Below are 24,620 nucleotides of genomic sequence, written 5' to 3' on the forward strand. Positions count from 1 at the left end.
AACTAAAAAAAACCCCAAAACAATTGGGATATGCACTTTTTTTTTGTCATTTCAACGCATTTTTAATTTTATTCTCGGTTTCCAGTACACTATATGGTAAAATCAATGGTATCAAGTCAAAAGTACAACTATTCCCGCAAAAAAAGGCCTTCATACGGCTATAGTGACGGAAAAAGAAAAAGTTATGGCTTTGGAAGAAGGAGCGGGGACGTACTAAAGATGGAAAACGGCCATGGCGTGAAGGGGATTAAAGGAAATCTAGAAACGTAGTACTGTAATCTTACTGACTGGCAAAATAACGCTCACGTACTGTTTTTACTGCACAAAAAAGATCCCCCCAAAATGGGGACCCCTGCTTATTTCCTGAGTAATGGGGTAATGCATTGGAACGGTGCGGAAAGTGCATTCTGCCAACCATGGGGCTCTCTTATGAGCAGTACCTAATGTGCCCACAGGAGGGAGCGCGTGTGTCATGCACAGCCTCCTATCCGTCGGATCGCACAGACCTGCCAGCACTAAACATGGAGTCTCCCAAGCCAGCGGCGCTCACTAGTGACGTCATCGTCGGAGCGCAGGTTTCCGGCACTGTAGTTATGTCCCAGGGTTTCGGTGTGTGGACGGTATCACGTGGCTTGCATTGACTCCAGCCTCGTAGCTCCGGTCCAGGGACATGTTCGGTCACAGCCGCGGGCGACGGCGGAGAATCGACTCGGAGGAGCCCGGGAATGTGCAGGCGGCGGCGGAGGAGGAGGTGGTGGAGCTCGGCTCATACACAACACGGAGGCAGCGGAAGAGCCCGGAGGAGAATGAGAAGCTGGAGAGGGAGCACTTCTGGAAGATCATCAACACCTTCACTTGTTACAGGTGATGGGCACACACATGCCGCTTTCAGGACGATCGTGGGCATGTGCCAATGTTATTAACCCTGAGTGCACCTGTGCTGCTCAGGAGGGACTAGTGCCAGGTCACGGGGTCTCCGGTTCCCTTGTCTCCCTCACTATAGAGCTCAGATGCAGCTAAGAATCCCGTCCCCTCCGCCATGGCGTGTCCGTAATCAGTGCTGTAATACTCACTCGCCAGCGGGCACGTGGCCCGGCTCATTCCAGAGTAGTCCGCTTTATAGGTGCAGCTAAGAATCCCGTCCCCTCCGCCATGGCGTGTCCGTAATCAGTGCTGTTATACTCAGTCGCCAGGGGGCACGTGGCCCGGCTCATTCCAGAGTAGTCCGCTTTATAGGTGCAGCTAAGAATCCCGTCCCCTCCGCCATGGCGTGTCCGTAATCAGTGCTGTAATACTCACTCGCCAGGGGGCACGTGGCCCGGCTCATTCCAGAGTAGTCCGCTTTATAGGTGCAGCTAAGAATCCCGTCCCCTCCGCCATGGCGTGTCCGTAATCAGTGCTGTTATACTCAGTCGCCAGGGGGCACGTGGCCCGGCTCATTCCAGAGTAGTCCAGTTTATAGAGCCGCCATATGGTTCCGGAGATGTGGGCTTTATGTGTAGTCAGCTGTTTTCTGCCCTTTACAAAGGGGCAACGCTCACGGGAATCTCTGGGGGTCTTTAGGCCGCTCTGTATAATTACCCTGCGAGCAGCGTAAAGACCATAAATATCGGCAGTAAATAAAATGGCCCATGTCTCTGGGCCCGCACGTCGGATTAGAAAATAACACTAACAATAATGGTAACAATAAGATGTCATGTACCCTTAACAGCCGCGGGTGGAATCGCGATCCACCCGCAGCTGTTAACTAGTTAAATGTCTCTGTCATCCTCTGACAACAGCATTTAACTCGCACAAATCCTTATGCGCATCTTAGCTCCGCCCATCGGTGCCTGTGTCACATGATGGCGAGTCGTTGATGGATTGGTATGACAACCCGGGGTCTGCAGGACAACTATTAGATAATCGCAGCTTCTAGTCTCCCATGGAGTCTATTGAAGCAAGTAAAAAAAAAAAGTGTATTAAAATATAAAGGTTAAAAGGGCAGCACTAAAAAAAATAACATATACATGTTTGGTGTCTACGAATAGCAGGTCAGTTTTAGCATTTGGTGAACATAGTTAAAAAAAAACAATAGTGGAATTAAACTTTTTTTTTTGCAATTTCACTATTTTTCAGTACATGATATGGTAAAACCAATGGTGTCGTTCAAAACTGCAACTCGTCCTGCAAAAAACAAGCCTCACATGGCCATATTGACGGAAAAATATACAAAGTTATGGCTCTGAGAAGGAGAGGAGCAAAAAACAGATACACAAAAATGGAAATACACCTGGTTCTTAAGGGGTTAATGTATGAACGGCAATGGAACATAGTGTCAAGGTAGCCCCTGCCGGAGTCTCCCCTGCCCGGCAGCCCCCGCCGGCGTCTTCCCCTGCCCGGCAGCCCCCGCCGGCGTCTTCCCCTTCCCGGCAGCCCCCGCCGGCGTCCTCCCCTGCCCGGCAGCCCCCGCCAACGTCTTCCCTTGCCCAGCAGCTCCCGCCGGCGTCTTCCCCTGCCCGGCAGCCCCCGCCGGCGTCTTCCCCTGCCCGGCAGCCCCCGCCGGAGTCTCCCCTGCCCGGCAGCCCCCGCCGGCGTCTTCCCCTGCCCGGCAGCCCCCTCCGGCGTCTTCCCCTGGCCGGCAGCCCCCGCCGGCGTCTTCCCCTGCCCGGCAGCCCCCGCCGGCGTCTTCCCCTGCCCGGCAGCCCCCGCCGGCGTCTTCCCCTGCCGGGTTCAGCTTCATTTACAGGTCTGCTTAAAGAGCTATTCCCATAAAGTACATTTTACTCAATAGATCTTGGAATAATAATTTCCACAATTGGATGTGTTTAGAAAAAATGTTCCTGTGCTGAGACAGTCTTATCCATGTGCCCCTGCTGTGTAGCACTGTATTTTCTGCTAAGTGCTACAGCTTTCCAAAGTAATTGTAGATTTTTGTAATGTGAGAGCCGTGGTCTGCGCAGCATACAAAAGCTGTCGGACGCCATATCACCAGCCCCTATGAAGGTGTGTCACATATGGATGCCCATGATATCCTATGTAATGAAATTTCATACTCTTCCTCTAGGTCTCATATCCATGAACGGGTTAACCGTGCCGAGAGACAATTTGTCTCTTTACCAAAAAGTCAACAAAACATGCTGCCAAATTTCCATTCCAATCTGGACAGGATCCGCAAATGTGCTGATCACAACCAGGAGATCCTGCAACTCATCGTCAATGACTGCACATTCATGTTTGAGAACAAGGAATATGGCAACAACGTAAGTTCTTTCATATCTGTACAACAAAATAAGTGATTATTAGGCAGACCCTGGGAAACAGCAACCTAATACAGAGTTCATATCATTGTGGTGTAATACTAAGGAGACCCCTGCACCCCTCTTATCATTGTGGTGTAATACTAAGATGGGGTGCAGTGGTCTCCTTAGTATTACACCACAATGATAAGGAGACCACTGCACCCTCTTTTATCATTGTAGTATAATACAAAGGAGATCACTGCACCCCTCTTGTCTTTGTGATGTAATGGTAAGGAGTAGTCATGGGTGGACCCCTGGATGTTCAGGTTTGGCCAAAAAATTTACAAAAAAAAAGTTTGGTTTGGGTACTAGAACGCTACCCAAGCCTGGACCACATTCAGGTCTTGGGTTCTCCTATATTTTTGATAACCAGCCAGGCAATACTGACAAATGCGGGCTGCAACCTGAGCTGTCAGTTTTTGCAAGGTTGGTTATCAAGAATAGAGGGATCCCCATGCCATTTTATTCACATTATTTAAATAAAAAAACAAAACAAAAAAAAGCACGGCTTGGGGTCCCCCCCCCATTTTTGACAACCAGTCAAGGAAAAGCAGGCAGCTCGTGGCTGGTATTGTCAGGCTGGTAAGGGGCCACCCCCAGCCTAAAGCAGAACACAGCCACCCCAGAAAAGGATCATCTATTAGCCCGGCTCTTCCAACTTGCCCTGTAGCGGTGGCAAGTGGGGTTCATATTTGTGGAGTTGTTGTCACCTTTGTATTGTCTGGTGACATCAAGCCCATGACTTAGTAATAGAGAGGTGTCTATAAGATGCCTCTCCATTACTAATCCTATAGTTGTATTGTAAATAAACACACAGCCAGAATAAAGTCCTTTATTTGAAAAACACACTTTCACTTTTTTATTTAAAAATAACACCGTTATACCCTCCTAACGCCTATTCTATTGAAGCCCTCGTCTCCTGTAAGAAGAAAAAAAACAACAACCATATCCCTCACCTGTCTGTCGCTCTCTCATGCCGTAATCCATGTCTGGGATAAACAGTTTTCAACCTGGACGGTGACAACATGCAACTGTCCAGGCTGAAAAATAAATTGATGAATTAGCTGTGGCGAGCTCAGCCTAAGTGACTAGTAGTGACGTCATCGAGGTTACCGCAGGTGACTGAGGCTGCGTTCCCAGCTGGGCCCTTGAACTGTGGTGACCTCGGTGAGATCTCCACTAGTACAGTGAGAAAAAGTCACATGGTGTCGCTGTGAGTTCACGGGAAGAATTTTCTTCTGGAGTTCAGAGGCCCGGCTGGGAATGAAGCCTCAGTGACCTGTGATAACCTTGATGACATCACTGAGGCTGAGCTGGCAGCAGTTCATCCCCCAGTGGGTTTCAGCCTGGTGGTTGCATGTTGTCACCGTCCGGATTGAAAACGGTTTATCCCAGACATGGATTCCAGGGCAGGACAGAAAGATGGACAGGTGAAGGATATGGTTGTTTTTTTTTATTTTTGTTTTTTTTTTACGGGAGACCATGCCCATTTTTTTTTTTTTTTAATTTCAAATAAAGGACTTAATTCTTGCTGTGTTTATTTACAATATAACTATAGAATTAGTAATTGCTAGGCGTCTTATAAATGCTTCTCCATTACTAACCCGTGGGCTTGATGTCACCAGACAATACAAAGGGGACACCAACACCACTTGCCACCGTTACAGGGCAAGTGGGAAGAGCTGGGTGCATCTAATGGATGTGCCTTTGCTAGGTTGGCTGCGGGCTGCTATTTTTAGGCAGGGCTGATATGCATGGCCTCTTACCAGTCTGAGAATACCAGCCCACAGCTGTCTGCTTTAGCTTGTTCTAAAAAATACAGGGGAACCCAAGCTGTGTTTTTTTTTCCTTAAAGGGAACCTGTCACCCCGTTTTTTGAGATTGAGCTATAAATACTGTTAAATAGGGCCTGCGCTGTGCGTTACTATAGTGTATGTAGTGTACCCTGATTCCCCATGCATGCTGAGAAATACATTACCAAAGTCGCCGTTTTCGCCTGTCAATCAGGCTGGTCTGGTCAGGTGGGCGTGTTCACAGCGCTCTTTTCTTCCCCAGCTTTCCGTTGGTGGCGTAGTGGTGTGCGCATGTCCAGAGTTCCGACTTCCCTGCGCCCACGTGAAGACACAGCGCGCGATCTGCGCTGTTATCCCTTGCATCGGTGGGGGCGGCCATCTTCCTGGGGCCGCGCGTGCGCAGATGGAGTGCTCTGCTGCACGGGGCTTCAGGAAAATGGCCGCGGGATGCCGCGCGTGCGCATTAGAGATCGCGGCGGCCATTTTCCCAAAGCCGAGTTTCTCGGCTTTGGGAAAATGGCCGCCGCGATCTCTAATGCGCACGCGCGGCATCCCGCGGCCATTTTCCTGAAGCCCCGTGCAGCAGAGCACTCCATCTGCGCACGCGCGGCCCCAGGAAGATGGCCGCCCCCACCGATGCAAGGGATTACAGCGCAGATCGCGCGCTGTGTCTTCACGTGGGCGCAGGGAAGTCGGAACTCTGGACATGCGCACACCACTACGCCACCAACGGAAAGCTGGGGAAGAAAAGAGCGCTGTGAACACGCCCACCTGACCAGACCAGCCTGATTGACAGGCGAAAACGGCGACTTTGGTAATGTATTTCTCAGCATACATGGGGAATCAGGGTACACTACATACACTATAGTAACGCACAGCGCAGGCCCTATTTAACAGTATTTATAGCTCAATCTCAAAAAACGGGGTGACAGGTTCCCTTTAAATGATTTATCTATAGTGCAGGCGCTGGCTGATGAATACTCCCATCAGCTGCCTCTTGCTCTCGCTGTTAGCGGGAGCAGGCGTAGGCTGATGGAAGTAGTAGTCCCATCAGCCGATGCCAGTGACTAGAGGTAAACTTTTTACTTCTGGCCACAGCTGCCGGCTCACGCTGTGCTCTTTGTGGTGGTATGAGGCTATGTGCACATGTCCAGGAATTTTCGCGTTTTTTTTTCGCTATAAAAACGCAATAAAACCGTAAAAAAAATGCATACATTAAGCATCCTATTATTAAAATGCATTCTGCATTTTTTGTGCACATGCTGCGTTTTTTTCCACGGCGGAATCTCATTCCAGAAAAAAATGCTGCATGTTCATTCTTTGTCGCGGGGATTCCGCACACATAGGAATGCATTGATCCGCTTACGTCCCGAATGGGGCTATGCCCACCATGCGGGAAGTAAGTGGATCATGTGCGGTTGGTACCCAGGGTGGAGGAGAGGAGACTATCCTCAGGCCCTGGGAACCATATAATTGTAAAAAAAAAAAAAAGAATAAAAATAATAAATTGTGATATTCTCACCTTCCGGCGTCCCTCGTGATGCTCCCGTTCCCAGGGATGCTTTGCGGCAATGACCTATGTCATCTGGGGTCATTGCCGCTAGGCATTATTGGGAGGAGTGGGAAGACTGCCGGGGACGCTGGATGGTGAGAATATCACAATTTTTTATTTTTTTTATTATTTTTAACATTCTATCTTTTACTATTGATGCTGCATAGGCAGCATCAATAGTAAAAAGTTGGTCACACTTGTCAAACACTGTGTTTGACAAGTGTGACCAACCTGTCAGTCAGTTTTACAAGCGATGCTACAGATCGGTGGAAAATGCTAGAATTCTGCAAGCTAATTATGCTTGTAAAACGCTGGTCTTTAGCGTGAAAACGCATACGAATTCCGCATGCGCTTTACCCGCAGCACAGTTGCGGAATTGCCGCGGAAATTTCGGCAGAAATTCTGGACGTGTGCACATCGCCTTAATCTTTCTGCCGACCAGAGCCACTGGCGAGAAATGCCCGGTGTTGTAGGGTGCTGAACCCGAACAGTAAAACTGACTTCCCAGTGAAGTCCGTGTTCGGGGTCCATGCCCGAATAGTAGGTGTTTGGTACGAACCCTGAACTTTACTGTTCAGGTTCTCCTATCTCTAATAAGGAGGCTACTGCACCCCATTTTGTCATTATGGTAGAAGGTTATTCCCAAGATAACTGTTATTCATGGTATAGGGGATAATTTGAGAACCATGGAGACCTGTTTTGAATTGAGCAGTGATGCGAATGCTTGACTCGTGCTTCATTCATTGACTATTGTGCTGTCTAAAAAAAATCAGATATAGAGTGATCTCCACCTCTGGAGTGACAAGGAGTTGGATCCCCACACATCATACAGTTTTGGTTTATCTTTGTAACATGCCATCATTTATGACCTAGGGAAATATTTAATTGACAAAGAGAGGCGACTCCTTTCATTTTTCAAGAATAACTAATTATCGAATTAGGTGTTTTGGATAAATCTCAAACTGCAATTTCTTTTAAACTCTAAATATTTAGGGTCACAAAAAGTCCACCCCTGCGTCTACCTTTGACATGGACAAGTTGAAGTCCACAATAAAACAGTTTGTACGCGACTGGAGTGAAGAAGGCAAATCGGAGCGAGAAGCCTGCTATCAGCCCATCATCAATGAGATCCTGAAGTTTTTCCCTAAAGATAAATGGTAAGCGTCTTATATGATCAGGCAATATAGGAGTGTACTTACACTAGATTAAGATATATAGACGCTTTTTGTGTGTGTGTTTGACGTCCACCACCTCTGTCACCATTCTAAGGCGCTTGCAGTGTGTTTTGATATCACTGAAATCCCTGCGCGCAGCACCCATGTCGAGCACTGTGTTCCCATACACAGAAGCACAGCTTCGCCATTTAGGCATTTAATGGGGAACTCATTGATGTCAATAATAATATTATCCTAGATTCTCTGTGCAGCGGGGTCTCGGGCATCCAAAAGAGATGCAACCTGACGTTTACTATTTGCGGGCGGCCCGTCCGTGGGAGGTGCGCGGGCGGCCCGTCCGTGGGAGGTGCGCGGGCGGCCCGTCCGTGGGAGGTGCGCGGGCGGCCCGTCCGTGGGAGGTGCGCGGGCGGCCCGTCCGTGGGAGGTGCGCGGGCGGCCCGTCCGTGGGAGGTGCGCGGGCGGCCCGTCCGTGGGAGGTGCGCGGGCGGCCCGTCCGTGGGAGGTGCGCGGGCGGCCCGTCCGTGGGAGGTGCGCGGGCGGCCCGTCCGTGGGAGGTGCGCGGGCGGCCCGTCCGTGGGAGGTGCGCGGGCGGCCCGTCCGTGGGAGGTGCGCGGGCGGCCCGTCCGTGGGAGGTGCGCGGGCGGCCCGTCCGTGGGAGGTGCGCGGGCGGCCCGTCCGTGCGAGCCGCCCGGGCGGCCCGTCCGTGCGAGCCGCCCGGGCGGCCCGTCCGTGCGAGCCGCCCGGGCGGCCCGTCCGTGCGAGCCGCCCGGGCGGCCCGTCCGTGCGAGCCGCCCGGGCGGCCATGTTGCACAGCAGAACCCCTGAATGTGTGAGTGCGCCCCCTGGCTGTATATGTTGTGTTAGTGCTTTATTGATGAAATGTTGCCACTTCTCTTGTTTGTTTTAATTATATTTACTTTCCTTTTTCTCCTGCTTTGCAGTGATCCTTCCCAAATTAATGTACTAATACCTGGAGCTGGACTTGGAAGATTGGCTTGGGAAATCGCCATGCATGGGTATTCTTGTCAAGGAAATGAATGGAGCTTTTTCATGCTTTTCTCTTCTAATTTTGTTCTTAACAGGTATGTTGGCTGTTAGTATTTTTAGGTCACTTTGCTTGGATTTAGTAAATTATGGCCCTTCAGTTCTTAATGAAAACTCTGCAAATGGGTGGCAAGGCATGATCCTGAAGCTACAAACAACCTCCTAAATCTCTGATTAGCAAATTGTTTACCTGCTTAAAGTGGGAATAACCCTAAGGCTATGTGCACACGTTCAGGTTTTTTCGCTTTTTTTTTCCCTGCGTTTTTTCGCGCTAAAAACGCTATAAAAACCCATTAAACCGCATACATTATGCATTCTATCATTTAGAATGCATTCTGCATGTTTTGTGCACATGGATGCGTTTTTTTCGCGGTAAAAAAAAATGAGCATGTTCATTATTTTTGCGGATTTTCTGAGTTTTTCCCGCAATTCTATGAATTTGGGAAAAAACGCACAAAAAACGCGTCAAAAACGCATGCGGGTTTCTGGCAGAAATGTCCGGTTTTTGTCAGGAAAATTTCTGCAAGAAATCCTGACGTGTGCACATACCCTGACAAGGCTTTTTCAGCCTGATTTTAGGGCACTTGGAAAGACCTGTCAATTTATAATGGCCCGATGAGGCGGGGGTGGGGTGGAAGACACCTATTGGACACTTCTCCCAAAGATCAGATCAAAGCGTCCCACTGGTCGCGAGCCAGTGTTTAAGAGTTTTCCAGCATTCAAAATAAAATTGTCCAACGCCTGTATGATTTCAAAATCACCAAGGAAGCATTGGACTTGACATAAATGTGTATTTTTTTTTTCCTGATGTAAATGTTATTGTTCTCCAGAATTTTTTTCTTCTGTTCCTGCACCTCCCTGCTTCTGCGATATGGCCCTCTTTTGCCTGTATATAAATCTAATCTTTTAGCTAACTTGTAGGGGTCCTCAACAAAAATGCTGAGAACAGTTGAGCCCAGTGTGTCAAATTGTGTAAATTATATAATCATATAAAAAAAAAAAATACTGTTAATAAATATATATATATATATATATATATATATATATATATATATATATATATATATATATATAATATATTTTCTGCAGTCCTTGAAGGCTGCCATTTTTATTTGCTGGTGTGTAAGTGTCAGATCACGAAACTTCCACAGCAGCCCCTGGGTATAGGAGACCGTGGTCAGTGTCTGACCGTATCTCCTGCACTGTGGCCACCTCCGCTGTGAACTGGGCTACTATGTGCTGAGCTGCAGAACTTCCCCCGTCTTTGCACACATAGTGTTCAGCAATGACTGAGAGAAGGTCCAGGGCAGCCTGACATTGTACTAATTCCCGGCTACCGAGCTGTTCTCACCGCTGGAAGAAGTTCTAGCCCCACTGTGAGCAGTGAGTGCAGTGCTGCGGCGATGACTTCTTTCAGCGATGAGAACAGCTCGGCAGCCTGGGATTAGTAGTACACAGTCAGGCACCGATGTACTGTTACTGCTGCTGTCTCTACTGCAGGGTTCAGAGCACAGCAGACTTATGATCTCAATGCTGTGCTCTGAACACTGACAGCTCTGAACTTTGTCACTGGACTCCGCATTCAACATCAATGCACAGAACATGTCATCTCATGTGATGTGCGACACTGCAGTAAAGCCTCATTCAGCCGTCCCTACATCAGACGTCTGGATGAGGCGCTACACTGATACAGCAGAGCTCAGTAAGTGTTCCAGGCCAGGTCCTGAAAAGCAAAGTCACAGCCTTTTCTCCACATTAGAGAAGCATTCCTGTTATTTTTTTACACCCCCAACCTGTGTAAAATCGTCTGAACTGTAGCATTAATGTATTGATCTACTCACAGATCATTGACTTCACCTGGTTCCCAGCGCCGCTCCGTTACTCAGTCACATCAGCATCGGCTCCAAAGGCGTATATTTTAATAGCGACTTCCGAGCGACTCGGCGAAAAGGACAGTATTTTAGTATTATAAAATGCTTACAGCCTATTAGTGACCAGTTGTTGCTCATCCATACCCAGTTTGTCCTCTCTGACACATAGTAAAGGCTGCTAATTCCCATCCCCGACGTTGCAGAAATGGCGCCGATGTGGATGGGTAATATAGGTTTTCTTAGGTAAATAAGAAGGGGGTGTCTAACATCCCATCCCTACTCCACAATGATAGTTGTGACTTCAGTGAACCGTCCCATGATCGTTTTTTCCTCGGTTTACTCTTGTAAATGGTTTTCTATGAATTGTTTTCCTTTTGATATGTTACAGATGTTCCCAGATTAATGCTTTTAAACTTTATCCTTGGATCCATCAGTTTAGCAACAACATGAAATCAGTAGATCAAGTAAGGCCCGTGTACTTTCCCGATGTCAATCCTCATGAACTTCCAAGCAATCCAAATTTTTCCATGACTGCAGGAGACTTCCAGGAAATTTATTCAGATGACAGTGAGTATACAAGTTTTCCAATAACCGATTTAGTCCCCAGAATGTCACCAAGTCGTAAACTGTGTAGCTTAACTCTTTCACCCCTGAGCCCCTAAGCCTGATTTCACCAGGCCAATTTTTTCAACTGTGACCACTGTCACTTTGTAGGAATAACTCTGGAATGCTTCAACGGATCCCACTGATTCTGAGATTGTTTTTTTTTTTTTCTCATTACACATTGTACTTAATAAGGTAAATGTAGGAACCTATGATTTGCATTTATTTTTGAAAATTTGGCATTTTTCAAACTTTAACTTTTTATGCCCTTAAATCAGAAGGTTATACCACACAGAATAGATAAAGAACATTTCCCACATGTCTACTTAACATCAGCATTATTTTTTAAACATTTTTTTTGTTAGGAAGTTAAAAGGGTTAAATGTTTTATCATTTCTCATTTTCCAACAACATTAATAAAACTACTTATTTAGGGACCACATCCCTTTTGAAGTGACTTTGAGGGGCCTATGTGACAGAAAATACACAGACGTGACACCATTTTAACCGCTTAGCGTCCAGAGTTATTTTTGGTTTTGCATTTTCATTTTTTGCTCCCCTTCTTCAGAGAGCCATAACTTTTTTTTATTTTTTGGTCAAAAAAGTCATGTGAGGGCTTGTTTTTTGTCGGACGAGTTGTACATCATTGGTTGTACTATGTGATGCACTTGAAAATCGGGAAGAAAAATTCCAAGTGCGGTGAAATTTTAAAATATATACACTCTCGCATTTTGTTTTTTGCTTTTTTACTATGTTCACTAAATGCTAAAACTGACCTGCCATTATGATTCTCCAGGTCATTACAAGTTCATAGGCACCAAACATGTCTAGGTTTTTTTTTATCTAAGTGGTGAAAATAAATTACCAACTTTGTTAAAAAAAAAATAAAAAATTGCGCCATTTTACAATACTTGTAGCGTCTCCATTTTTCGTGATCTGGGGTTGGGAGAGGGCTTTTTTTTTGTACTGAGCTGATGTTTCTATTGATACCATTTAGGTGCAGACACAACCTTTTGATTGCCCGTTATTGCATTTTAATGCAATGTCACCGTGACCAAAAAAACATAATTCTGGCGTTATGACTTTTTTTTACTCGTTACGCCGTTTAGCAATCAGGTTAATCCTTTTTTTTTTTTTTTGGATCGGGCAATTCTGAATGTGGCAATACCAAATATTTGTATGTTTTTTTTTTTTATTTTTTTATTTTAATTTGAATGGGGCGAAAGAGGTGAGATTTGAACTTTTTTTTTTTTTGCTTGCTTGCTTCAATAGTCTCCAGGGGAGACTAGAAGCTGCCATGACCCGATCGCCTCTGCTACATACAGGCGGTGATCAGATCGCCTGTATGTAGCAGAATTACTCACTTGCTATGAGCGCCGACCGCTGGGCACCGCTCATAGCAATCAGGTGCCCGGTGTAGATAAGCCCCTAATCCAGCCTGAAAAATAAGTTATATTATACTCACCCGGGGGGGGCGGTCCTGTGCAGTCCGGTCCGATGGGTGTCGCATGTCCGAGTCCGGCGCCTCCAATCTTCTTATGATCACTGCCCTCCTGCTTTCTTCATGGCTCCCCGACATCGTGCTCCGGCACAGGTGTACTTACCTGTTGAGGGCAGAGGAAAGTACTGCAGTGTGCAGGTGCCAGGAAAGGTCAGAGAGGTCCAGCGCCTGCGCACTGCAGTACTTTCCTCTGCCCTCAACAGGGTAAATCAGTACGCCTGCGCCGGAGCTTGATGCTGGGGAGCCTGTGAAGCAAGCATGAGGGCGGCATCACAAGAAGATGGGAGGGGACGGACCCAGACCTGCGACATACATCGGACCGGACCACCCCCCCGGGTGAGTATAATATAACTTATTTTTCTTATCTTTTAGGTCGGGTCGGGGGCGCCCTGAAAGGTGATGGCTGTATCTTATATCGGCCAAACCTGGTGACAGGTTCCCTTTAAAAGGGAGGGGGCATTTGGATTTCAGAGCTGAAAATTCACTGGATTTCTTTTGGGGGGTGAGGAGCAATGGCGCTTTTCCATAGCCTTTGTGCTACCAATAACGCACAGGCCCCCTATATTTCCATAGACAGATGACAGACCTAAGTGGGGGCGTGCTTTTTTGTGGATTGAGTGGAAGCTTTTATTTGAAACATTTAACATGACGTTTGGATCACATTTATCCGACACTCTACGCTGACCACTTATATTGGGGTTTCCATCTAAATATCTGAATAACATTATTTAGATGGTACCCCCGAGGGATCCATTCACTATAATGAGGCAGCAGATTTACTCTAGCCTCTATTCAGCGGTGTCCTAATTTTTAAAAGTGTACAAAACTGTGGCTGACGGCACTTTTATGCAATCCTGAAAAGACGGACACCACCGGATCACAGGTCCTTGTGGCATCCACAGTGCCTCCATCTGCCTCATTATAGGGAATCTTCGCTGGGGGTTCCGTGTAAATTGCATATTTCATAGATTTTCATGGAAATCTCGGTGCAAGCGTTCAGTGCAAAGCACAGGATAAGTGTGCCTCGAGCCTTACTTCGATTTTTGGGAGGCAAAATAAACAGCAGGTGAAAAATTGGTTTTGTTTATTATTTTTTTACACCGTTCCTCGTGTTGTATAAGTGATTAGGTGACTTTATTCTTCGGGTCGGTGCGATTACAGTGATACCAGATTTATAGCGGGATTTTATGTTTGACAGCTGTTACATACTAAAAGACTCTCTTTATTGTAAAATAAAGTTTTTGACTGCTTGTTTTTGTGGGATTAGTTGACGTTTTTATTGGTACCATTTTCAGGAAATTGTTTTTTGGAGGTCCTTTTTATGCTGTTCACCATGTGTGATAAGTGACAAAGCAGCTATATTCTTCAGATCAGTACAATTACAGCAATACCACATTTATATAATTATGCTTATGTTTTGCGCTTTTACAGAATAAAAACTAGTTTTATTAAAGCAAAGAATTTGTTTCTGCCTCACTTTATTCTGAGAGCTATAACTTTTATTTCTCCGCTGATGGAGCTGTATGGCGGTTTGTTTGTTGCAGGACAAGATGGCGTTTTCAGTGATACCATAATTATTTATATTCTACTTTTTTATCACACTTTATTTATATTTTTAATGGTGTTCACTGAAGGGTTAACTAGTGTGACCGTTTTATAGGTTTGTTTGTTTTAGACACGGTGATACCAAATATGTGTACTTTTTTTTTTTTACTTTTTTATATAAATGTGTATTTATTAGTTTAATATATAAAGCCAAATGTGTGTGTATGTCAGATTGGAATCTGCACCGTCGCAGCTACAGCCACAAAATTTTGCACAGTCACACGTCTGGACCCCGAGAGCATCATAGGCTATGTTGTGAGGTGAAATTTTAACCCCGCGCGTTCCAATTCACCAAACAATTTTGCCCCGATCAACATAATGGGGAAAAAGTGAAAGGAAAAGTGTTGGAGGCAAATTGACAGCTGTCAGATGTGAACAAGGGGGACTTAACCCCTTTACCCCCAAGGGTGGTTTGCACGTTAATGACCGGGCCAATTTTTACAATTCTGACCACTGTCCCTTTGTGAGGTTATAACTCTGGAACGCTTCAACGGATCCCAGTGAATCTGACATTGTTTTCTCGTGACATATTGTACTTCATGACAATGGTAAAAATTCTTTGATAGTACCTGCGTTTATTTGTGAAAAAAACGGAAATTTGGCGAAAATTATGAAAATTTCGCAATTTTCCAACTTTTAATTTTTATGCAATTAAATCACAGAGATATGTCACACAAAATACTTAATAAGTAACATTTCCCACATGTCTACTTTACATCAGCACAATTTTGGAACCAAAATTTTTTTTTTGTTAGGGAGTTATAAGGGTGAAAAGTTGACCAGCAATTTCTCATTTTTACAACACCATTTTTTTTAGGGACCACATCTCATTTGAAGTCATTTTGAGGGGTCTATATGATAGAAAATACCCAAGTGTGACACCATTCTAAAAACTACACCCCTCAAGGTGCTCAAAACCACATTCAAGAAGTTTATTAACCCTTCTGGTGCTTCACAGGAATTTTTTGAATTTTTAAATAAAAATGAACATTTAACTTTTTTTCACAAAAAATGTAATTCGGCTCCAATTTGTTTTATTTTACCAAGGGTAACAGGAGAAAATGGACCCCAAACAATGTTGTACAATTTGTCCTGAGTACGCCAATACCCCACATGTGGGGGTAAACCACTGTTTGGGCGCATGGCACAGCTCGGAAGCGAAGGAGCACCATTTGACTTTTCAATGCAAAATTGACTGGAATTGAGATGGGACGCCATGTTTCGTTTGGAGAGCCCCTGATGTGCCTAAACATTGAAACCCCCCACAAGTGACACCATTTTGGAAAGTAGACCCCCTAAGGAACTTATCTAGAGGTGTGGTGAGCACTTTGACCCACCAAGTGCTTCACAGAAGTTTATAATGCAGAACCGTAAAAATAAAAAATCATATTTTTTCACAAATTATCTTTTCGCCCCCAATTTTTTATTTTCCAAGGGTAAGAGAAGGAATTGGACCCCAAAAGTTGTTGTACAATTTGTCCTGAGTACGCTGATACCCCATATGTGGGGGTAAACCACTGTTTGGGCGGATGGGAGAGCTCGGAAAGGAAGGAGCGCCGTTTGACTTTTCAATGCAAAATTGACAGGAATTGAGATGAGACGCCATGTTGCGTTTGCAGAGCCCCTAATGTACCTAAATAGTAGAAACCCCTCACAAGTGACACCATTTTGGAAAGTAGACCCCCTAAGGAACTTATCTAGATGTGTGGTGAGCGCTTTGACCCACCAAGGGCTTCACAGAAGTTTATAATGGAGAGCCGTAAAAATAAAACAAAAATTTTTTCCCACAAAAATTATTTTTTAGCCCCCAGTTTTGTATTTTCCCGAGGGTAACAGGAGAAATTGGACCACAAAATTTGTTGTCCAATTTGTCCTGAGTGCGCTGGTACCCCATATGTGGGGGGGAACCACTGTTTGGGCGCATGGGAGGGCTCGGAAGGGAAGGAGCTCCATTTGGAATGCAGACTTAGATGGAATGGTCTGCAAGTGTCACATTGCATTTGCAGAGCCCCTAATGTACCTAAACAGTAGAAACCCCCCACAAGTGACACCATTTTGGAAACTAGACCCCCTAAGGAACTCTTCTAGATGTGTTGTGAGAGCTTTGACCCACCAAGGGCTTCACAGAAGTTTATAATGGAGAGCCGTAAAAATAAAACAAAAATTTTTTCCCACAAAAATAATTTTTTAGCCCCCAGTTTTGTATTTTCCCGAGGGTAACAGGAGAAATTGGACCACAAAATTTGTTGTCCAATTTGTCCTGAGTGCGCTGGTACCCCATATGTTGGGGTAAACCCCTGTTTGGGCACACGGGAGAGCTCGGAAGGGAAGAAGCACTGTTTTACTTTTTGAACGCAGAATTGAGATCGGACGCCATGTCGCGTTTGGAGAGCCCCCTGATGTGCCTAAACAGTGGAAACCCCTCAATTATAACTGAAACCCTAATCCAAACACTCCCCTAACCCTAATTCCAACGGTAACCCTAACCACACCTCTAACCCTGACACACCCCTAATCCCAACCCTATTCCCAACTGTAAATGTAATCTAAACCCTAACTGTAACTTTAGCCCCAACCCAAACTGTAGCCCTAGCCCTAGTCCTAACCCTAGCCTTAGCCCTAACCCTAGCCCTAATGGGAAAATGGAAATAAATACATTTTTTTAATTTTTCCCTAACTAAGGGGGTGATGAAGGGGGGTTTGATTTACTTTTATAGTGGGTTTTTTAGCGGATTTTTATGATTGGCAGCCGTCACACACTGAAAGACGCTTTTTATTGCAAAAAATATTTTTTGCATTACCACATTTTGAGAGCTATAATTTTTCCATATTTTGGTCCACAGAGTCATGTGAGGTCTTGTTTTTTGCGGGACGAGTTGACGTTTTTATTGGTAACATCTTCGGGCACGTGACATTTTTTGATCGCTTTTTATTCCGATTTTTGTGAGGCAGAATGACCAAAAACCAGCTATTCATGAATTTCTTTTGGGGGAGGCGTTTATACCGTTCCGCGTTTGGTAAAATTGATAAAGCAGTTTTATTCTTCGGGTCAGTACGATTACAGAGACACCTCATTTATATCATTTTTTTATGTTTTGGCGCTTTTATACGATAAAACTATTTTATAGAAAAAATAATTATTTTTGCATCGTTTTATTCTCAGGACTATAACTTCTTTATTTTTTTGCTGATGATGCTGTATGGCGGCTCGTTTTTTGCGGGACAAGATGACGTTTTCAGCGGTACCATGGTTATTTATATCTGTCTTTTTGATCGCGTGTTATTCCACTTTTGGTTCGGCGGTATGATAATAAAGCGTTGTTTTTTGCATCTTTTTTTTTTTTTTTTTTTTTCTTACGGTGTTTACTGAAGGGGTTAACTAGTGGGCCAGTTTTATAGGTCGGGCCGTTACGGACACGGCGATACTAAATATATGTACTTTTATTGTTTTTTTTTTTAAATTTATTTAGATAAAGAAATGTATTTATGGGAATAATATATATATTTTTTTTCATTATTTAGGAATATATTTTTTAATTATTTTTACACATTTGGAAAAAAATTTTTTAACTTTTTTACTTTGTCCCAGGGGGGGACATTACAGATCGGTGATCTGACAGTTTGCACAGCACTCTGTCAGATCACCGATCTGATAGCAATGCAGGCTGCTTCACAGTGCCTGCTCTGAGCAGGCTCTGTGAAGCCACCTCCCTCCCTGCAGGACCCGGATCCGCGGCCACCTTGGATCCGGGTCTGGAGCAGGCAAGGAGGGAGGTAAGACCCTCACAGCAACGCGATCACATCGCGTTGCTGCGGGGGGCTCAGGGAAGCCCGCAGGGAGCCCCCTCCCTGCGCGATGCTTCCCTGCACCGCCGGCACATCGCGATCATCTTTGATCGCGGTGTGCCAGGGGTTAATGTGCCGGGGTCGGTCCGTGACCGCTCCTGGCACATAGTGCCGGATGTCAGCTGCGATAGGCTTCCCCCGTGAGCGCCGCCGATCGCGCTGGACGTACTATCATAGGGGCCCACCCCACCTCGACGGGATAGTACGTCCGATGTCAGAAAGGGGTTAAAGAATGAGAGCGATGGCGCTAAAGAGTATATACCGTACAGTTGCTAAAGGTGGGGGCCAGACATGGGATACTCACCACACATGGGGATATGAACACACACACAAAATGCGCCACACAGTACCACGTGCTTGAACACATATACCACCCTCAGCACACATTTCTCCACACATACACCAACCTCGCCACATAAAAGTCGAAACACAAAAGTAGCCGCTCAAAACTCGCCACACGTGCAAAACTCGCCTCATGGAAAACTCGCCACACGCAAAACTTGCTCACGCGGAAAAATTGCCACATGCACAAAAGTTGCAACACATGCAAAAGTTGCCTCACACACAACTTGCATATACTCAAAACGCACCACACACAAAACTCGCCATGCGCAAAACTTGCTGCACACAACTTGCTACACTAACCTGTCACATGCAACTCGACACACAAAAAATTGCTATACGCATGTCGCCACACAAAACTCATCTCACAAAAGTCGCTACATGTATGTCGCCACACGCAACTCAACACACACAACTTGACACATGAAACTCGCCCTAAAACACACACAAGTCTGGTATAATCCTTCAAAAATAAAAATCTGATTAATAAGCAGACAAACTACAAGAGCAACAACTGTACCATATAGGAAATACGGCTGCTGTCAGTCATATGACCTGTCTATTAGCTCACACATACACATAATATATACTGCCAGGGGGGAGGGCTTCCTGTTGGCTGGGGATTTATCAGGCTGCCAATATAGCTTACAAATACTGAGGTAAAAATACTGACCAAATAACGTGTGAACGCAGTCTAATACAGGAGGAGATGACATACAGATATATGCTATATACAGGAGCAGATGACACAGGTATATACTATATACAGGAGGAGATGACACAGGTATATACTATATACAGGAGGAGATGACACAGGTATATACTATATACAGGAGGAGATGACACAGGTATATACTATATACAGGAGGAGATGACACACACATATATACTATATACAGGGGAGATGACACACAGGTATATACTATATAAAGGGGAGATGACACACTGGTATATACTATATACAGGAGGAGATGACACACAGGTATATACTATATACAGGGGAGATGACACACTGGTATATACTATATACAGGAGGAGATGACACATACACACATACTATATACAGGGGAGATGACACACAGGTATATACTATATACAGGGGAGATGACACACTGGTATATACTATATACAGGAGGAGATGACACACAGGTATATACTATATTGTTGGTGTTAGGGGGGAATGAGAGAAGTGAGGGGGAAAATAAGAGGTGTAAGGGAGAAAATGAGAGATTTTAGAGGGAAAATGAGAGGCGTGATGGAAAAATAAGAGAAGTGTGGTGCTATAACTAACCACAGATATTTACTATGCCCAGGCAACGCTGGGCTCTTCAGCTAGTATATATATTTTTAGTGATTTTTACAATTTCTTTTTTTTTCTATGTCAGTGCTGCACTGAAAAAGGCCACTTAGACCATGCTCGTGACATGGTCTAACAAGCTTGCTAGCCTGGTGACAGATTGTCATGGCGACCTCGAGTTGCCATGGCAATAAACGGGCCCTTGCGATGACATCGCGAAGGCTTTGAAGGTAGGTATAGGGACCCCACTCCCTCTCCCAGTCTCCTTAATGCTTCAATCAATATTGTTTGTGGCATTTAGGGTGTTAAAATGCCCAAGGTTCACCTCTCCTGGCAGTGACAGCTGGGTCTCGGCTTTAACTTAAAGGGGTATTCCCATCTCCAAGATCCTATCCTAATATGTAGTAGGTGTAGTAGTAATAACAATAATATTAGCAAATACCTCCAAGTTGTAGTTTTTCTAATTAACAATGTCTCTTTATTCATGTGCAGGCATTGCAGGTATCCATCCATCCTTAGGTGTCCATGTTTGACCACAAGCAACTAGATTAGGTGTCAATATAGCGGTGATTGTAACAGTGGATACCTAAGGGGCAGAGCGCCTCCTTTCTCTTCCCCATCCCATCTACATAGAATCTCATCAGTAGCAGACGCCATATCTGATCTCAGTAATGGGAAAGTGTCTGCACTGAATACAGATTTTACCTCACAATTGAGAATTTTGATAATGATTGAGCAATTCTTGCCACACCACTGATTGGCAGCCTTCTGGCCATTTAGGCTAAGTGCACACATTGCAGAATTGCAGCGGAAATTTCCGCTGCAGTTCCGCAACTCCTGCCGCGGGTATATCACATGCGGAATTGTCATGCGTATTCCCGCTAAACACTAGCGTTTTACAAGCGATTTGTAGCATCCCTTGGAAAACTGACAGGTTGGTCACACTTGTCAAACATAGTGTTTGACAAGTGTGACCAACTTTTTACTATTGATGCTGCCTATGCAGCATCAATAGTAAAAGATCTAATGTTAAAAATAATTTTAAAAAATGATTATTCTCACCTTACGGCATCACCCGATCTTCTGTATGCGGCGGCTTCCATTCCCATGGATGCTGTGTGCGAAGGACCTGCGATGACGTCAGGTGACTGCGACGTCATTGCAGGTCCTTCGCACACAGCATCCCTGTGAACGGAAGCTGCCGCGTGCACCGCTGAGAGGCGGGAGGACTCCGGGGGCCATTGGAAGGTAAGTATATCACTATTTTTTTATTTCAATTCTTTATTTTAATTATATGGTGCCCAGTCCGTGGAGGAGAGTCTCCTCTTCTCCACCCTGGGTACCATCCGCACATGATCCGCTTACTTCCCGCATGGTGGGCATAGCCCAATACAGGAAGTAAGCGGATCAATGCATTCCTATGTGTGCGGAATCCCAGAGATTCTGCAAATTAAAGAACATGCTGCGTTTTTTTACGGAATGCGTTTCCGCTCAGGAAAAAAACGCAGCATGTGCATTCAAAATGTGGATTGCATTCTGTTAATAGGATGCTTAATGTGAGCGTTTTTTTCACAGTTTTATTGCGTTTTTATAGCGAAAAATCCGGAACGTGTGCACACAGCCATCCCTGTCCTGGTATGCATGGCTCCCTGGTCCTTGTCATTGTATCCATGGCTTCCCCGTCCCTGTCATTGTATGCATGGCTTCCCCGTCCCTGTCCTGGTATGCATGGCTTCCCCGTCCCTGTCCTGGTATGCATGGCTTCCCCGTCCCTGTCCTGGTATGCATGGCTTCCCCGTCTCTGCCCCTGTCGGCATGGCTCCCCGGTCCCTGTCATTGTATGCATGGCTCCCCATTCCTGCCCCTGTATGCATGGCTCTGTATGCATGGCTCCCCGTCCCAGTCATTGTATGCATGGCTCCCCGGTCCCTGTCATTGTATGCATGGCTCCCTGTCCCTGTCCTGGTGTGCATGGCTCCCCGGTCCCTGTCATTGTATGCATGGCTCCCCGATCCTTGTCATTGTATGCATGGCTCCCCGATCCTTGTCATTGTATGCATGGCTTCCCCTTCCCTGTCATTGTATGCATGGCTTCCCCTTCCCTGTCATTGTATGCATGGCTTCCCCGGTCCCTGTCATTGTATGCATGGCTTCCCCGGTCCCTGTCATTGTATGCATGGCTTCCCCGGTCCCTGTCATTGTATGCATGGCTTCGCCTTCCCTGTCATTGTATGCATGGCTTCCCCTTCCCTGTCATTGTATGCATGGCTCCCCGGTCCCTGTCATTGTATGCATGGCTCCCCATCCCTGCACCTGTCTGCATGGCTTTCCCGTCCCTGCCCTTGTATGCATGGCTCCCTATCATGGTATGCATGGCTCCCCGGTCCTTGTCCTGCTTTGTATGGCTCCCCATCCCATCCTGGTATGCATGGCTCCTTATCCCCTATCCTACTCACCCTCCAGTGTGCCCTCGCAGCATCTCGATGGTTCCGGCTTCCTGCAGCCCTTCCTGTGCTGAGCGGTCAGGTGGCGTCGCTCATTAAGGTTATGAATATGCGCTCCATGCCTCTGGGAGTGGAAACGTGTGCATATTCATTACCTTAATGAGCGACGCCATGTGATCGCGCCGGAAGAGCTGCTGGAATCCGGAGCCATCAAGATGCTGCAAAGGCGCCGGGACCACCGAGATGCTGCGAGGGCACACTGGAGGGTGAGTAGGATGTCTAATGGAAGCCGACGGCTGTCACTGTGCGCTGCTATAAGAAAAATGAAAATTCATTTTTCTTAAACAGCGGGCACAGTTGCAGCTGCCAGCTTCTGCCTCATGTGACCACCGCTCCCCCTCCCCCGCCTGCTTTCTGAACAATGACTCATGTATAAGCCGAGAGTGGCGTTTTCAGCACAAAAAAAGTGCTGAAAAACTCAGCTTATACACGAGTATATACGGTACTTGTCTACCTGGCAGCAGGTCTACTAGTCCTCTAGTGATAATCTCTGCGGCGAAAAGAGTGATTTTATGAAAACTACAACAAGCAGCCCAGTAAGTGACACATCTCTGGAATCAGGGTCTTGGACTACACCAAGCTGCTCTCGGATTTTACGGCAAAACCTGCTGACGGATTATCTTTAAATCCGTTATAAATAAAGCTTAGAGACCGGTCAAAACTGGCCATCTTTTGCTTCTGCTTTATTCCTTGTTTCTCTGGAGTCATCTTTTTTTGTGTCTCTTTTAAACCCGTAAGATTGTCACAGAGTATTGTATATTGTGTTCAGTGCTAATGTTTGTGTTGTTTTACCAGGTAGGCATTATATACTCACCCACCTGTATCAGTCTGTAATTGTTAGTTTGCTTACTGTAAGCGATATCTGTATTTTGATGTTACCCCTTCTCATGTACTGCACCATCGAGTCAATGGTGCTATATAAATACCGTAAATAATAATATACGTGGTAATAATAACCTATGTAAATAGCATGAAAATGGAATACTCAGTGGAGCAGCAAGAATGGTATAAAAGAGCACAGTCTGCCCACTTTTGACCTTGTCCTCTTTAAAAGGGGTTTCTGTTTTCATTTTCTTCTTGTTATTGTAGCGTGCCCTAGGCCACAATAATATCCGTTGAATCCCCTGCACCGGTGCCGCTGTGCTTCTGCCCCAGACTGTGTTGGCAGGCCTATAACTACAGGTCACCTTACTCCTGCAGGCAATCACTTAATGGCTCTTGCCAGCTACATTGGCATCACTACTTCTTCTGTGATTGGCATAGCAGAGCTCTTACAGAGAGGCGTTCAGCTCTGCCACTTACAGGGGTATCTCAAGTGGGCAACCACTTCCTATGGCACGGTGGTGATACAAGACCTGCAAATAAGTGTTACCCATAGAATGGCAGCTTTCTAACATTAACGTTTCTCTGTCTTCTCAATTTTAACAGGCTCTTGGGACTGTGTAGCCACATGCTTTTTTATAGACACTGCGCATAATATTCTCGACTATGTTGAGACAATCTGGAAAATTCTTAAACCAGGAGGCATTTGGATTAATTTAGGTAAGAGATTTCCCAGTTCCCTTTTACAAATGGATTTGCATGCTCTTGTGATATATTGCATACACAGTTTACATTTTTGGTTGTTTAAAGAGGTTTTCCCATTTCAGAAACCCTTGAAAAAAACCCTCATACTTTCCCCCTGGTCAAGTGTCTCTGCCGTTGATCCCAATGTTATTTCCTGCAGCACTGACATCATGTTTGTAGCGTTGCAGCCGGTATGCGGAAATGCTGAGCTCCACTATTGCCTGCAGCCAGTATGAGGAGATGCTGAGCTCCGTTATTGCCTGCAGCCAGTATACGGAGATGCTGAGCTCGGTTATTGCCTGCAGCCAGTATACGGAGATGCTGAGCTCGGTTATTGCCTGCAGCCAGTATACGGAGATGCTGAGCTCCGTTATTGCCTGCAGCCGGTATGCGGAGATGCTGAGCTCGGTTATTGCCTGCAGCCAGTATGCGGAGATGATGAGCTCGGTTATTGCCTGCAGCCAGTATGCGGAGATGCTGAGCTCGGTTATTGCCTGCAGCCAGTATGCGGAGATGCTGAGCTCGGTTATTGCCTGCAGCCAGTATGCGGAGATGCTGAGCTCGGTTATTGCCTGCAGCCAGTATGCGGAGATGCTGAGCTCGGTTATTGCCTGCAGCCAGTATACGGAGATGCTGAGCT

At 45.8% G+C, this 24,620-nt stretch overlaps 1 protein-coding gene across 2 annotated transcripts in view; it reads left to right on the forward strand.

Annotated features, from left to right (window-relative positions):
- The first annotated feature begins 563 nt into the window (after positions 1 to 563).
- The window catches only part of CARNMT1 (carnosine N-methyltransferase 1), a 28,603-nt gene continuing 4,546 nt past the window's right edge, over positions 564 to 24,620 (forward strand). The window contains exons 1-6 of one of the 2 annotated variants that reach the window (XM_069763226.1): positions 564 to 864; positions 3,047 to 3,242; positions 7,620 to 7,783; positions 8,743 to 8,883; positions 11,105 to 11,283; positions 23,843 to 23,956. In XM_069763226.1, the coding sequence (XP_069619327.1) occupies positions 671 to 864; positions 3,047 to 3,242; positions 7,620 to 7,783; positions 8,743 to 8,883; positions 11,105 to 11,283; positions 23,843 to 23,956 (988 nt within the window). In that variant the 5' untranslated portion in view covers positions 564 to 670. The remainder of the gene's footprint in view (positions 865 to 3,046; positions 3,243 to 7,619; positions 7,784 to 8,742; positions 8,884 to 11,104; positions 11,284 to 23,842; positions 23,957 to 24,620) is intronic. The other variant, XM_069763220.1, reaches the window with a different exon arrangement.

The sequence above is a fragment of the Ranitomeya imitator genome, chromosome 1, assembly GCF_032444005.1.
Source record: "Ranitomeya imitator isolate aRanImi1 chromosome 1, aRanImi1.pri, whole genome shotgun sequence".
In the NCBI taxonomy this organism is placed as follows: domain Eukaryota; kingdom Metazoa; phylum Chordata; class Amphibia; order Anura; family Dendrobatidae; genus Ranitomeya; species Ranitomeya imitator.